The sequence below is a fragment of the Serinus canaria genome, chromosome 25, assembly GCF_022539315.1.
Source record: "Serinus canaria isolate serCan28SL12 chromosome 25, serCan2020, whole genome shotgun sequence".
NCBI lineage: Eukaryota > Metazoa > Chordata > Aves > Passeriformes > Fringillidae > Serinus > Serinus canaria.
In genome coordinates, this window is record NC_066338.1 from 4,333,433 (window position 1) to 4,349,234 (window position 15,802).

Here is a 15,802-nt window from a genome sequence, read left to right on the forward strand (position 1 = left end):
TTTCTATGGGATTTTTGGGGCAGCTTGAAGGCATTGGAGGTTTTGGGGGGGGCTTTAGGTTATTCAGGATTTCTGGGGTGGTTTGGAGGGATTTCAGGGCATTCTTATGAGATTTTGGGGTAGTTTGGAGGGATTTGGGGTGTTTTGGGGCAGATTTTGAGTATTTAGGGGTGGGTTTGAGGCGGTTTATTTTTTATTTTGGGGTATTTCAGACCTGGTTTTTTAGGTTTGGGGCTGTTTAGGTGGGGTTTGGGGTGTTCTGGGTCCCTTTTTGGCGAAGGAGATCTTCCTGGCGCTGCTCTGGGTGATGCTGGAGCCCTGCAGGGCCTCGCGGGCGGCGCCCGCCTGCACCTCGGTGTCCAACTGCACCCAGGCGATGTCGCGGCGCCCGGGCACCAGGGCAGCTCCTGGAACCCGGGAACCTGGGATGGGAATGGGGCCAGGAGAGCCCCAGACCGGGAAGTTCCCAGACACCCGGGAACGTTCCCCAGACACCCGGGAACATGCCCCAGACACCTAGAATGTTCCCCCAGAAACCTGGGAATGTTCCCCCAAAAAATACAGGAATGTTCCCCCCCCAAATTCAGAAATGTTCCCTGTTGAGTAACAGTTCTCCAAAAAAAGTCCAGAAATGTTCTCAAAAAGAAATCCTGAAACATTCCCCCAAAAAGTCAGAAATGTTCCCCAAAGAAATCCAGAAATTCTCATCCAAAAAATCTTGGAACATTCCAAAAAATGAGGAACTTTCCCCAGAAAATTCAAAAACATTCCTCCTCAAGAATTCCAAAATCAACCCTGTTCTTCATGCAGAAACATTCCTAAAAACTGCAGAAACATTCCCAAAAATCCAGAATTTTCTGCCCCAAAAATGCCTCCAAAAACCCCAAAATTCCCCCTCAAAAAATATTCCAGATATTCCTCCCAAAAATCCAGAAGTCACCCACAAAATTCAGATATTGCCTGCTAAAAAAACCCAGAAATTTCCCATCAAAAATCCAGACATTCCCCCCAAAATCCTGATACTTTCCCCAAACAATCCAGCCCCAAGCCCCCCTCACCCCTCTCACCCCCCCAAGACCCAAAATCCCCCAATGCCCAAAGGCCGCCCGGAATCCCTGGAATGCCGGGATTGTTCCAGATCTCCCTGGGGGCAGAGCATGGAGAGCATCAGCTCCTTGGGCTCCTCAGGAGCTGGGCAGGAACAGGATGTGCTTCAGGGCTTTGCCCACAGCTGGGCAAACGGGAGAAAAACCCCAACGTCAGCAACAAACCTGCCCCAAGCAGGCCCCAAATCTTCCCCAAGTCACTCTGGATACACACCAAACAATCTGCCCCAAATCCCACCAAAATCCTCCATGGTTTGACCCAGGGCTGTCTCAGCATTTTTAAGGATTTTTCAGAGTTCCAAGAAATGATCTCTCAGCTCTGTGGGAAGCCTCCTCTAAACTGATGGTGCTGTGACATCTCCTCTAAGGAATCAGATGCGGCCCCAGTTGTTATTTCAGAACCACTCCAACAGTTTGCTGGGTTGAAAGCATCTCTGTGCTGAGGGAATTTTGGAGGAGACAGCTCTTGGATGGTTCATTAGTCTGTCAGCTCCAGACCTTCACTTCTAAGTGCCATTCTCAAGAGCCTTGTTTTAAATTATCTTTAGGGAATTCTCTCCCACTTAGAGCTTGGGTGGTGGCCAGGCCTCAGCTCTGCCTGGACGGGAATTTGCCAACAGAGCCGGATGTTTTCTGCATCAAAACTCTAGATTTGAGTTGCTTTGACTTGGCAATCTGACCCTCTAGACATGATAGTTGAACTATTTTTAAAGGGAGCTTGGGAATTATTATCTGGAAACAATGATCCAAGTCCCCCCTGAATGGAGGTTTGTCAGCTGTTTGGAGACTCTGGGATGATGGTACATTATTGCAGAGATTGATATTTACCTAATTCCACCTATGTTGTTAGTTTTGTCTGCTATTTGAAATATTCCTGATTGTTGTATCCAAATTATTCCTAATTGCTGTAAGTTTCTTGTCCACTGCATGTATTATTTTACTATGATGTTGCTTCACACTCATAACAAAAGACATGCATCTCATTCTTAAAAAACAAAAAAGAAGAGGAATGAATGCCTTAAGAACGTTCAAATAATGCAATATGGACATGAGAAATTTGAACAACTAATCATTCTGGATGATGCAATATTTACATGAGAAATTTGGAAAAAAGATCATCACATCTAAATCCCAATGGAGTGCACCAGAGTGAAGCCCAATTGATTCATTACCCTCAGGAGAAGATGTGCCTGTGTTTTATCATCGGCAGCTCAAAGCAGTCACCTGTTCATTCCATCAGACACTGATCAGCTCTGAAAAAATGAGGCCCAGTGCAAAGAGAAAGAACCTCATCACCTTGCAGCCTTTGTGGCCAGAGCAGGAGCAGGAGGAGGACTGCCAAGACATGGCTGGGTCTGGAAACTGACAGAGGCACTTTGCCAACAAAAGCCTCAGGGCACCCTCATGGCACAGTGCTCCTACTGACCTTCTCCAGTTATTCCCTGTTCCAGCTCCCAGGAGGACATTCAGGGATGGCAAAGATCAACATTTCCAGCTGTCATGGTTTGAGCCTGGCACAATGCCAGTGCCCCCAGGAGAACACCTACTTCCCTGGCACTTACTGTGAGATATGATCAGAGACAGAGCAAAGCAGGCTCCAACTTAAGGTTAAAAGAAAAAAAACATTTATTAACCTACAACTACAAAGAAAGACACACAAAACACAATAGAACATAAGATGAAAACCTTCCAAAATTCTTCCTCCTCCCCCCCCCACCAAATTTCCAATTTCATTGCCACCCTTCAGACAATCGATTCTCAGTCTCTCGAGGAGAGAGGAGCCCCTCTTGCGCCACATGACTTCCATGTCCAGTGCTCTCACCACTGCACATGGATCAGAGCTGCTTCTAGGGTTTTTCATTTTAAGGATACTTTGACCAGTTCCAAAGGGAGCACAGTCCTTCTCCTTTTGGGACACCTGTCCCCCCCAAATTTCACCCCCTGGGGCCGAGGGGTCTCTTGAACAGAGATCATCTTCCTCTTCTTCTCTTCTTCGAAGCGGAGGGCACCACCACCACCCTCCTCGCCCGTCGTCTCTGTTCACTCCTCCACATCACTGCACTCTCCTGGCTCTGAGCCATCGCCTCCCCCTAGAACGCAGTCTCTGTGTCACAGAAACACCCGTGGTTCTGCCGTGGCTACACAAGAAAAGTCCAGCCCAAAGCCACTCCATCATCTCCTCCCACCTAGAATTTTCTCAACATCTTCTCAATCTCAACAGCTTCTCAATCTCATCAACTTCAGGAAGACTCAGCTTTTGCAAGGTTCTCATCTTCCTCGGAGGGGTTAAAAGTCCCGAGCTCTCTCTCTCTGCCGGTTTACTTCATCAACTCCAACGCCTGGCTGCCCTGCTGGGCACCCCCCCCTTCTCCTTCACGCCGGGCCACTATCACCGGCACCGGCTCTGTCTCTCTCTCCCTCTCTCCGGGGCGGGGGGGGGGTGAAATGGAGGATGGCTGCCCGAAGCCCTTGCAATGTAATGTTCTCCTCCACCCTTGGGCCCAGGCCTGGCCTACCTCTCATGGCTCCCCTCCCCCCCCCCCGCCCAGCTCGGCCGGGCAGAGGGGGGAGTCTGCTCACTCTCAAGCGGGACTCCAAGAGGAAATTCTCCTGGGAGATCACAGCTTTTAACCCCTGTGTTTTTCTCAGAGGCGTATCCTGCCCTCAGTGGACAAACCAGGTGCCAATATTAAATCTGAACACTGATTGGCTTGCCCACACCATCACAAAAACTTCATTTCCTTTCAAACCACGACACCAGCTAATGGACTTTCTCATAATTCTCAACTAATTGGAAACAATGGTCATTTCTGTCCATTTCCCCAAGGGACACTGGACATTATTCTTCTGTTTTCTCATGCTGCAAAACCCTGTGTCATAACTTGATAGAATTTGGTAAGTTTTGTTGACTGTAATTGCTCTTTTATCTACCTTATCCCATATCTAACAGATAACCAGTGATAACCTTGATGAGATAATACCCTGACAAGAGTGAGCAGTTTCAACATCAGAACAGATGTTGAAACAGAGGAGCCTTTTATAAATGAACAGAAAGGGGGAGATGCCATAGGCAGGGAGAATAATGATAAAAGAAAGGCCTTATGAAATCAGGCCTTGCTCTGCTCTATTAACAGCTGGCCTGTCATCTCCTCTGAGTGCAGCTAAGCAGTTACAAGTTCCCATGTGAAGCTATTTTTGAGAATGAGACTGTGTGAACAATCTGTTCTGAGGGTGAGAAACAAATGCACCTGCAACAAGAAGGGATTTGTGCCATGAGAATCAGTGAAGAGAACAGGTAAACAATACAATAGAGAGATTTGATGCAAAAGTAAAATCTATTTTATTAACCAATAATAAAATAACTACTAAGAAATCTATTAATTAACTAAACTTGCACACAACGTCTGTCAAACTATGCAAAATGAGTTGTGAGGATAAAGAATAAAGAGTTCTTCTCCATCCGAGATGGGTCTTCTGGGATTTCAATTCCCCCTCTTCTTTTGGGCTTCTGCTTCCCCCTTCTTTGAGGCTTTGGCTTCCTTCTTTTCTGGTAATTTGGTTTTCTTCCCTGGGATTTTGGTTTCCTTCCTCTCTGATGCTTTGGTGACCTTCTTCTCTGGAGCCTTGTTTCTTTCTTCTCTGCAGCTTTCTTTTCCTTCTTCTCAGGAGATTTTGTTTCCTTTTTTGGGATTTTGGTTTCCTTTGTCTCTACTGGTTTGCTTTTCCCTTTCTCTGGTTTTAGAGGTTTCTTCCCCACACAGACTCCCTTCTTTCCCTTCTTCCACCTCTCTTCCTCCTTCAGCCTCTCTTTCTCCTCTAATGCTTTTGCCTCCTCCTGAAGCTTTTGAGCTGGCTGCTTCAGCTCCCTTCTGCAGACAAAACAGAAAACATGGCTGAGAGTCCCACCAGAAACTTGGGCTCACCAGTCCTGGCTGGCCCTGCACTTCATTCCTTGACCCTGAGGCCATTTCCATGAATTCTCCTCAACCCACAGAGGTTGGGAACATCCCAAGTGAGGGTGTTGGTGGAAGGGGACCTCCAGGACCAGCCAAACCTGAGCTTTGCCATCATCAGCTCTTGACTGTGCAAGCTCCCTCTCAAGGCACAGCCAGAGCCCCCCAGCCCAGTGCCAAAGGCTGATCCACCAGCTCTCTGTGCTGGTGCTGAAAACGCCCTTTGTCTCTTGGCTTCCCAGGTTAGAGCAGAGCACGGATTGCTCACATCTGCTTCTCTCTCCTACCGTTCTTACTCAGCTCATTCAGCCCCTTCTCCCTGGGCACAGCTGAAGCATGGTTTTAAAGGGTTAAGATTTCAGCTGAGGGTTAGAAGCAATTCCCATGGATCAGGATGTAAGGTAGATAGGCAGACCACAGGTTAATGATTATGAGATGCTTAAGCTGGAGCTTATTGTTCTATTGGTTACCATTAGGAGCTTCTTTCTAGAAGGAAGGGGAGTAAGTGAGCTGCTATATGAACAAATTGAAACCAGTAGAACAATGGTTTAGCACCTGGGCTTGATGTCAATCAATCACTAAGCAGGGGACCTTGGATCGTGCCAGAGGGTCACAGAGACCTGATGAAGACATTCCTGACTTCATCCCTTAAGACCACGGACCCAATTTCAGACCACAAACCCAATTCAAGAGAAGAATTGCACAGGTGTGAAGGATTAATGCCCTCATTTGAATACACAGCAGGGATGGGAGGTGCTGGGGCTGTGGAGGTGTATTGTATGTAAGATCTTGGGAAATAAAGAGAGGGCAGAGAACCTTGGGCAGTGCAGTCACGCCTTTTAGGGACGGCTCTGGTGCCACCCGCCGGTGTTAATAAACACACCATGTCTGACTTTAATTAGTTAGAGAGTCTCTGCCCATGATCTTTGGTTTTAATGACTCCTAGCCTGCTCCTTAAATGAGAACAATCCTGTCAGTCAGAAAGCAAAGGCTGCAGGAACTCCTCTCCTGCCAGACAGGCTCTTGTCAGCCAGATTTCCTGCTGGAACCCAGCTGTGACCAAGCAAACCAGGGCTGGCTGCCATGGAAACCACTGGAAGCAGCCTTGTCCATCTCCTCCCCATGAAACCAACTTCAGCCTGGCCTGAAGAAGTCCTGATGCACAGGCTTGCTTTGAGCAGCCTCCACTCCCAGCTCCACACTTTGCCTGTGTGTCCTGAGCTGGGCTGCCTTGCTGGAGCTGAGCTTCTCCTGTGCTTGCCTACTGCTGCAGCTGAAGGGGAGCCTCAAGGACATGAGCTTTGCTGGGTGCTGTCCCACCACAAGGAGAACCTGGCAGAGCAGCATTGCAAGGACTTCATCTGGGGCAGAAGCAGGACCCAAAGCAAGGTTTGGTCTGTGCCCTATGCCTGCCCATCCCACAGTCCCACTGCTTTGGTGAAGAAGGGAGGTGATGAAGAAGATGCCACTCAACACCACGGACTTCAAGACACCTCTAGAGTCAGTGCCAAGGCAAGCCCAGAGCCCAGGTCCCTGAAGGCAGCAGCTAAGCCAGGAGGGCTCAGCACTCCGATAGAGAAGATGTTCTGTCTCAACAGAAGAAGGTCCTTCCTCTCTTGGGAGCCAGGCAGCTCAGAGTGGCCATCCCCTGTGCTGCTTCTGGCCTTTGCTATGCAGCACCTCTGAACTCAGGATCCTTGGTGCAGGGAACCTCTGCAGGGACAAGAACCCGTGGCAGAGCAGTAACCCATGCAAGGCTCACTCACCTCTCCCTGAGAGGTCCTGAGAGCCACAGCTGATCTCCTGGGGGCTCAGGGAGGAGCTGACACTGGAGGCCTCCCCGGTCACCAGCACCTCGCAGGTGGGGCCTCCCTCCACGTGGCACAGCTCGGTGACATTGGAGGTGCTGTTGGGGTGGCCAGAGAAGGTGGAGGAGACCTGCTGGCTCTGTCCTGGCTGCAGCACACCTGAGAGTGGCAGGACACTGAAGGCCTGAATGGAAGACAGGAGAGATTGAGGTGTTGAGCATGGAAATGGATGCAGAAGAGCATCTTGCAGCAAAGTGCAGCTGTACCTGGAGGGGCCTATTCCCCCAACACTGCCAGAATCCCCCTCACCTCCTCCTGCATCCATGCCACTGACCAGTGCAGGCACCATGGGGAAAATCTTCTCCCATGCTCACAGGTCAATGCATTAATTAGTACACTACATGAAAGGGAACTGGGATGTCTCCTGGCAGTAGAAATTCTCTCTGCTGCAGAACATGCCTTGAACAAGTTTAAAAACTTCCTGCTTTTAGAAAAGGAGGAGACTCAGAGGGAGAGCTCTTGGAGCTGAGGGAAGGAGTCCAACCCCGCTCATCTGACTCCTGAGGCTCTTTTCCTCTCTCTCTGATTTAAATGCTGCTTTCTCAAGGTGCTACAGCAAAAGCTCCTGCAAAAATTTCCTATGGACCACCTGAGGAGTTCCAGGGGGAGCAGTGCCCTCCACAGGCACTGCACAGCGTCCTTGGGCAGCCCCACAACCTGTCCTGCACGGCCTCTCCAACAAGCAGCTGCTTCAGCAGCACTTTGTGCTGGGCCTGGAGGGAGGGGAGGCCCCTCTGTGGCCAATGCTGAGGGCCCCCAGTGGCACTGGGAGCTCCAGCCCTGCTGGCCACACTGACAAAGGGCAAGTGAGACAGATTCCATCTTGCCTTCCAGGGGAGGGTGCGCTAAATCCAGGGAGCACCTGAATCCATCCAAGCCCCCTGGGAGGGGAGGGTTTTCAGGAGTTTGTCCTGGTACCTGAAAAAAAAAGCCATTTTCTGTCCTGGGAGGAAGAGACAGCCACTCTGCAAAGTCTCCATTTGTAAGAGAGCTTCAGGGCCAGCAGTGCATCAGCAGCTCTGGGGTGAAAGCAGAGCCCTGCACACAGGGAGTCTGGCTGGCTTGGGAAGAGGCTCCATGGAGATCAGGACTCATCACAGCTTGCTCTGGGAAGGAAGCTGGAGCTCTGACCATGATGATGCAGATAAAAGCCTCATCTTACATTGGGAAGGAAACAAGGCAAAACATCCCACACTCGGCACAGGCCTGTAGGATCTGAGTCAGCTTCTCCAAGGAAAACTCTCCTGTTTCTCCCTCCCACTCACCCCATGTCCAGCCACTGGCCCTGCTGCCCAGCCCACTGCCAGGGCACAGGACAGCAGGGCAGCACAAAGGGAGGTCAGCACGAGCAAGACTTGGTGCTGGCAGGCTGGGGAGGCAACACAAGCCCTGGGTGGACAAGAAAATCTACCTCTGCTCCTGAAGAATGGGCAAGATCCTGCACTTCTCTTAGGGCTGTGACTGGCTCCTCCTTTCTTATCTTAAAGTGCCTCCATGGAGTTGCTGGGCAATCCAAACAGCTTCTCTTCTCCTTCGGTGGTTGGGGCTTGAATTTCGCTGGGTGAAGCTCATCTCTGGAAAATAAGAGAACTATGAACAGGGACCTGCAGTGGGAGGGAGGGAGAGAGGGACACCTGCACCAGCAGCTCCTGGTGAGGGTGCAACCCCTGTCTGGGTGCTGGCACCTTGAACTGAGAAATGGTTTGATCCAGCCCTTCCCAATCCAGGCTGGAGCAGCTCTCCTCTAAAGGCAGCCCAGGGATGACACTGAGCTGCTGCAGCAGCTGCAACTGCTTGCACTGAGCAACTGCAGAGGACAGGCATGAACACCTTGTGGGGATGCCAAAAGCACAGTGGCAGAGGAAAAGACAGAGAATGCAAGCAAAAAGGTGAGATCTGAGGCACCCAGGGGCAGACCCAGCCAGTGCCCAGCCAGCACAGCCCCCCCAGTGCCCAAGGCCAGAAACCCTGCAGCTCCACCAGGGATTTATCGGGAATGTTCCCCTGACACTGCTGGGAGCTTGGCTAACATTTTCCAACACTCCCAGGTGACTCGGGTAGCATTCCCATCTATCCATCCATACATACACAGGCTGTGGTGCTGGGATCCTGCCAAGATCTGTCACCCTTGGGCTTGGAGAGGTTTCTGACAGCCGTCCTGAGCTCCATAATTGTGCTCTCTGTGCCAGGAAGAAAGCAAGAAAGATTTAAGAAAAAACCCAAAACAAACCACAACAGAGAAAACCTAAAAAACCTTCAACAACTCAACCCATTTAACTTATTTCTTTAGGGACACCTACCACTCTCCAGCTGAAATGCTGGGCTTTTGGGGAAAAAGAAATATATATGTTCACCTCCAAATTGAAAAAGATTAAGGTAAGAGACCTTTCAAACTACAAATTATTGGCCCAAAGGTAAAAGATTTGCAAGAAATCTTTAGTTAAGACCAGGCTGACAGTTAAACAACGGGTTCTTCTGGTGGGGAGAAACCCCTCCTCTTTAAGGGAAGCAGCCTCAGAGTTGAAAGCAACTGTTTTGCAAAATTCAGGTTCCCAGGCACAGCCTGCATTGCCTGTCCTTCCTGTTCACTAATTTACAGGCAGGGCCACAATGGCCCAGGCTCAGATGTTTGCTGCCATCCAGGGAATTTTGCATCACCATTTCCATATGGCTTAAGATAGGTTTCAATCCTTGCAACCACTCTTCAAATGCCAGCTTTCCTTTTTTTAAAGAAAGCTCAAGGTTCCCAAAAGTCTTCTGACCTCCTCTTTTGTGCTCAGAGATGACATTTAAACCAGATGTTTCCAAAGTGAACAGCATTTTAAAGAATAATGAACTGAAATGACCCTGGATCCCAGCTTAGCTAAACTCCATTCTGTGTCAGACACTGAGATTCCCACCTCTAAAGCATGAGCTGTTTGTGCCACCCATCCCTCGTGTCCTTCTCCACAGCAGCCTGTGCCTGTTTTCCCCAGAAGAATCCCTGTCCCTGTGCCCCTGCCAGGAGCAGCTGCCCACAGGCACACAGCTCCCCTTGCCCTCACCAGGGGGTTTCTCTCATCCCCAAACACGCCGATGAGAATGTTGGTGCGATGCTCGCCCAGCGCCTGCACCTCCACCACAACTGGGATCTCTGCTGTGCTCTGGGGCTGCACAATCCCACAGGGCTGGGGGCTGGAGTAGAACACAGCAGAGTCCTCCTTGCGTTTCTGGAAGGGACAGAAGGAAATGCAGCTTCAGAGGCACCTCTGAAGAAACTTTAGACTCCTTAACATCCACCGCAACAGCAACTTACACACACGTTTAAAACTCCCCAGGACAAAGGTAAAAGGCACAAACAAGATGCAAGAATTGGAGGCTTAGCATTCCCAGGGGATCCTGCAAGGAGGCTGCCAGCACAGGCATTGCTGTCAGCTTTTCACAACCCTCTAAGATCTCCCACAAGAAAACACCCTGAAGACTAGAACATCAACTGTTTCCTCAGCAGCTTACACTGCCTCCTCAAGTTTACATTCGGGTAGGATCCTGTTCTCAGCAGATCTTTAAGACTGAATAGAAAGCAGCAAAACCTTATCCAAACCCTTTTCCTGTAGCAGTGTGATGTCATAGTTATCTCAGGTACCCTGTCCTTTCCCAGGTGTCAATCACTTCCCCCTCTCCCTGCCCTGACCCCTGCTGGCAATCCTGGCATTCCAGTGGGGCATTGAGTGACTGGCTGAGTTCAAAAGATTCCCTGCATCCCTGGGGGCCATAGGCCCAGCCAGGTGTCCCCTGCACCTGAGACCTGCCCACCCTGTACCTGGTTGGTGGGTTCCTAACCCCTCCCCTCCCTCTCCCCCAGCGGTTAAAAGAGCCAGCGGCCACGTGGTTTGGGATTCTGTTAGTGGTTGTTATGGGATTCAGAAACTTGCCATCCGAACAAACTCTGTATCGAAACTCTGGCAGAATCCACTCCTTCTTCACCTCACCTTAAAGTATCTGCACAGAAGGTAAACAGGGTTTGTGCGTGTCTGACCTTGTCTCCAGTGCCAGCTGCAGCATCCAGCTTAGCCAGAGGTGTCTCTGAGATGAAACCACCGCAGTGCTGCCTTTCAGCCGAGCAGCAAAGGCTCAACAAGCCCGGGCAAGCCCCATCCGGACATATATTGGAATTTATTTCAATATTTTCCCCCCTAATAATCTCCTCAATAATATTTGGCAGGAGGAGGTGGATGTGATGCCAAACCTGGGGAATAAGCCTGTAGCAGCCAGGAAGGTGGCTGGGATTCCTGATGACGAGCGTCCTCTCATACGGCACTTTCAGGTGGCACTCATCGTACTGGAGCACATAGGGGGACACTTGGAGCTCAGGAACGAGACATCTGGGCAAAGAGATGGCCCCAGGGGAATCAGAGATACTGAGAGAATGGAGAACATTTACCCCCAAAGATTGTGCAATGGAGCAGAACACATTGGTCACTGTCAAATGGACATTTAACAGCCCTACAGGGATAAATTGCCTTCTGCCTCTTCCCACTCAAACAGCTCTTGTCAAGGAGGGGCAAACCCTGAGAGGCAGCACCCAGGCTGCCAAGTGCCCCAGGCAGAGCACTTGGTGCCACAGCTGCCTCAGCCCCTCCTTTGCCCAAGAAGCCTTGCAAGGACTCCTGTCACAGTCCCAGTGATCCACGAGCTCTGGGGGAGCCTTCCCAACAAGGATCAGGGCTCACTAAGGCTCAAGGATCACACAGCTCCAGTGTCTCAGGAAAAATGACTCCCTTCTCTCCCATGGTGCTGTTGCCCTGCCTGAGAACTCAGCTCTTTGCCCCAGCCCTGGAGGGCACGAGACACCAGCTGCCCTGCAGAGTGGCTGATCACCCCCTCCCAGGCCCTGCAGCTCCCTCCCTCCTTCACTGCACAGCTCCAGGCACTGACTGGCCCCAGCTCCACCTGCTGTACAGAATGGCAGCCCAGGCACTGACTGGATGGCTCTGCCTGGGACAGGGAGCAGCACCAGGGAGCTGCATCCCTCTGGGCATTCAACTGGCACCCACAGCAGCACAGCAGGATGGAATTCTGCCGCAGCAACAACGACTTTTGGTCTCAACTCTGAGAACATTACAGCTCCAAATGGGAAGCAGAGGGAAGGAGAAAAACTGGAGCTGACCTGCCACATCCAGGGCTGCTTTCCCCTCCTAAGACCTTGCCCTCACCACTCTTGCTGGGAGCCATGTCCCCCCTACCAGGTGCCTTCATGAGGAGAATCAGAGCCTGACTCTCAGCAGGCTGCTTGCTGTGGCCCAAACCAATGCACACTGGTCACAACCAGCACAACTCCACCTCTTGCAGCAAGAAGGAGAGGAGACCCTTGGGAAATTTGTTCCACCTCAAGCACCAAAACCCAGGCCAAGAAATTATATCATTCCTGGTCCCTTTAGAAGAGGGCCCAGGACCGTGCTGGGCTGTGAGCAGGGCTGCTTTTCTCCACAGGCTGCTGCCCAAGCCCTGCTGTTCTCACATCCAGCTGGCACAACTTGAGGCCATTAAGCAGCACTTCACCTTGGCAGCTGCAGCCAGCAAAGCCTGTGCAAGGCAGTGCCTGGGGGAGGCCAGGCAGGGGCTGGTACCTGGCTGTGATGGTCAGTGTTGCCACTCCTTTGCCAATGCCCTCCACGTCCACCAGCATCCTCCGGCGGAACTCCATCACTGTGTTGGAACACAGGGTCACCTGGTGGAAGAGAAGAATAGGAAATTCTTCCTTACAAAACCTCATTACCCACGTGTGATATCCTCCAGTTTTTGAGGAGGATTTGGCCTTCATTCATCTGCAGCTCCATGTGCAGAGCACAGTCTCAGAGGAACAAAAGCCTTCTGGCAATACCAGATTTGTTAAACACACCTTGCTATCAGGGCATAGGTCAGCTACATTCAAACATTAGACTAAAGCTCTTTGCAACACTGCATTCAAATTAAGGGGCCAATTTCTCATCTGACTACAATGACATCCATGCAGAGGAAATCTGACTTGAACACAATGAGTTCAGTTTTACAGCAGGAAGCTGAGGGCAAAGTGTGGCCCAGCAGGTGCTGGGCACCTCATGGCTGCTGTGGGGCCGGGAGCCCAGGCTGGGTCTCAGAACTCCGGCCCTGTGCCAGGAGTGGGGAACTGCCTCAGTGTAGAGGGTGATCTTGTCCCCCAATGAGTTACAGCTGGACTAGCTGCTGAAGACTGGAGGCAGGCCTGATCTTGACAGGCTACACCTGTAATCAATAAGAACTAGTGATACATAAGAGTAAGGAAAGAGGAGTGAGGAGAGTCAGATTACTGTGAGGACCTGGGAGAGTCAGTGTGTAGAGGAGCAGCCTGTGAGGAACATCAAGAAGGTATGAAGCTCTGATAATATGAAATCCTTGTGCTATGGTGAAGATAGAACCTATGATATCTAAGACAACACCTCAGGGTGGGCACTTACCAGAGGCAGAACCCTCAGAGCCACTTGCTCTGTGGTGCAAGAGACATGCCAGGACAGGGAGCAGGTAGAGGAGAAAGGAGGAGGCTCCCTGTCTTGAAGTTCCACAAGGAAGGGTTTATTCCAAGCAAAGGGATCAGAGGCAAAAGAGCCCTTGGCACTCCTGTGAAACGGCTTTTGTACAGACACAAATCGGGGGGGGGATACAAACAGCAAACCAATAGAAAATCCTCAGGGGAGCAGTCAGGCGATTACATCAAGTGTACATCTGGGGCCACTTGGGGTAGGAGGGTGGAGAGGATGGCCCACAAGGACCAATGGGGCCTCCAGGAATAGGGGAATTCCAAAGGGGTGCTGCAGACAGGGATTGGCTCGAGGTCAAATTGGCAAAGAAGGCTGGGGAACAAAAGGGGGTGGGTTGCCTTGAAAGGCAGGGAAAGAGCTGGAACAAGGGGCAAGGAATGGCATGAGGAATAGCTTTGAGGGAGGGTGAAACCCAGGGGTAAACCAACTCGGTGAGAACATGGGGGTACAACAGAACAAACCACTTAAGAAGGAATCAATAAAATAAATTTGAACCACTACACATGGCTGCAAAGTTTTCTGTCCCCTCAAGAGATTCCTGCAGTGAACACAAATCATTCTGCTCCCCAGGAGAGGGGAAATGAGACCAAGAGGAAAAGCTAACTGCCTTATACAATGACATCTCTCTAACAGCCAACTTCTGCCATCATCCTTGCTCTGCCCACTTGCAAATCAAATCAATCGCTCTCAAAAACACAAGAATGGCTTCAGGCCTTGACCATCAGGTATGTGACCTCAGCAGATGATTTTGGAAACCAAACAGTGCTCCTGGAGGAACATCCCAAGTGTCCTAGGGTGATGTTATGATGCTTGTATCCCCATTTGTGTGTTCTGTTTATGCTGGATATAATCTTCTGTGCCTTCAAGACTGGCTCTGAAGAGTGAATGTTTTGTTTTGGTTTTGCTATTAGCCGCTCCCCCATGGCTGGTGGGACACACAGATACGGGGCAGTACATAGTGCTGGTTTTGCTTTCTGCTTGGCTTTTTGCTTTGCTCTTGTTTTCTGATTCTGCTCATTAGTTAGTAGGCTAAGCAGTCCAAATTTTTTCGTGGACTGTTTCTACTTTCCATTATTTTGGACCTACTTGAACCCGCTCCAGACTGGGACCTGGGAAACACCAAGAGTTTGCACCTTATGGCTGCAGCAGCTGCCCCAGTGCTGGAGGGACCCATAACAGAGCAAACACCCCAGGAGAGACTTTCTGAATTTGTAATCTTTTTCAGAGTGGTGTCATCCGGTATTGTTCGTGTTTAATTAACAGGCAAAGCTGGGGGTGCTGTGCCTGTTAAATAAACAGGTTCTTTCCACTTCTCTCTAAGGAATTCTTCCCGAACCAGTTGAAGGGAGGGGTATTGTGGGTTTGCTTTCTGGAGGGGCCCCGTTTTGGAAGTTTTCTCCCAGATTTGCCCTAAACCAGGACAAAATTTGGTGCCCACTGCGGGGCTCAAGAGAGAGTGGAAAAAAACCTGGTCTGACTGTATTTTGGTTGCCATTACTCTGTGTTCTTAGTAAGCAGTTAATAGCTATGATTCTGAATTCATAATGTCTATTGGGGTAAAGGCTTGCATGCATTTCTGGTCCCCACGGTTTTTTGAGATCTTAATACCTCTGTGGTTCCTAGGTTTATTTTCTAATCCAGAAATAGCTCTAGTATTGTCCCTAATATGTAGTTTTGTCTTGGTTTAGGGTAAAATTGGGAGAGAATCCCCAAAAAGGGGGCCCCTTCAGAAAATAAACCTACACGGCCCTTCCCCCCAACTGCTTCAGGAAGAATTCCTCAGAGAGAAGTGGAAAGAACCTGTTTGTTTAACAGGTACAGCACCCCCCAGCACACAAAATGAACAATACCAGATGACAACACTCTTTCACTGCTCTGAAAAAGATAACAAATTCAGAAAGTCTCTCCTGGTGTGGTTGCTCTGGTACTAGTCCCTCCAGCACTGGGGCAGCTGCTGCAGCCTCAAGGTGTTTCCCAGATCCCAGTCAGGAGTAGGTTCGGGAGATCCAAAAAGGAAAGGAGAAACAGTCCAGGAAGAAATTTGGACTGTTTAGCTCAACTAACTAAAAAGAAGAAGCAGAAAGCAAGAGCAAGCAGAAGCAAGAGCAAAGTGAAAAGCCAAGCAAAAAGCAAAAACAGCACTATGTACTGTCCTGTCATCTGTATGTCCTTCCGGCTGTGGGGGAGTGGCTGATAAGAGGCCCAAAACAAAAATTTTACTCTGCAGAGCCAGTCTTGAAAGCACAGAACATAATATCCAGCATAAAGAACACACACGAATGGGCATACAAACATCCTAACGTCACCCTAGGACAAGTTATTACAGCAGAGGGGCAGTGACC

General features: G+C 50.1%; 1 protein-coding gene across 1 annotated transcript; it reads right to left on the reverse strand.

Annotated features, from left to right (window-relative positions):
* Positions 1–222: 222 nt before the first annotated feature.
* Positions 223–12,610, reverse strand: LOC108963735 (hydrocephalus-inducing protein-like). Its single transcript, XM_050984274.1, has 7 exons — positions 12,534–12,610; positions 11,153–11,324; positions 9,972–10,136; positions 9,016–9,107; positions 8,339–8,501; positions 6,826–7,051; positions 223–422 (listed from the first exon to the last, which is right to left on the reverse strand). Exons 1-7 carry the CDS (start codon positions 12,608–12,610, stop codon positions 223–225), a joined length of 1,095 nt encoding a protein of 364 aa, XP_050840231.1.
* Between the last annotated feature and the right edge of the window lie 3,192 nt (positions 12,611–15,802).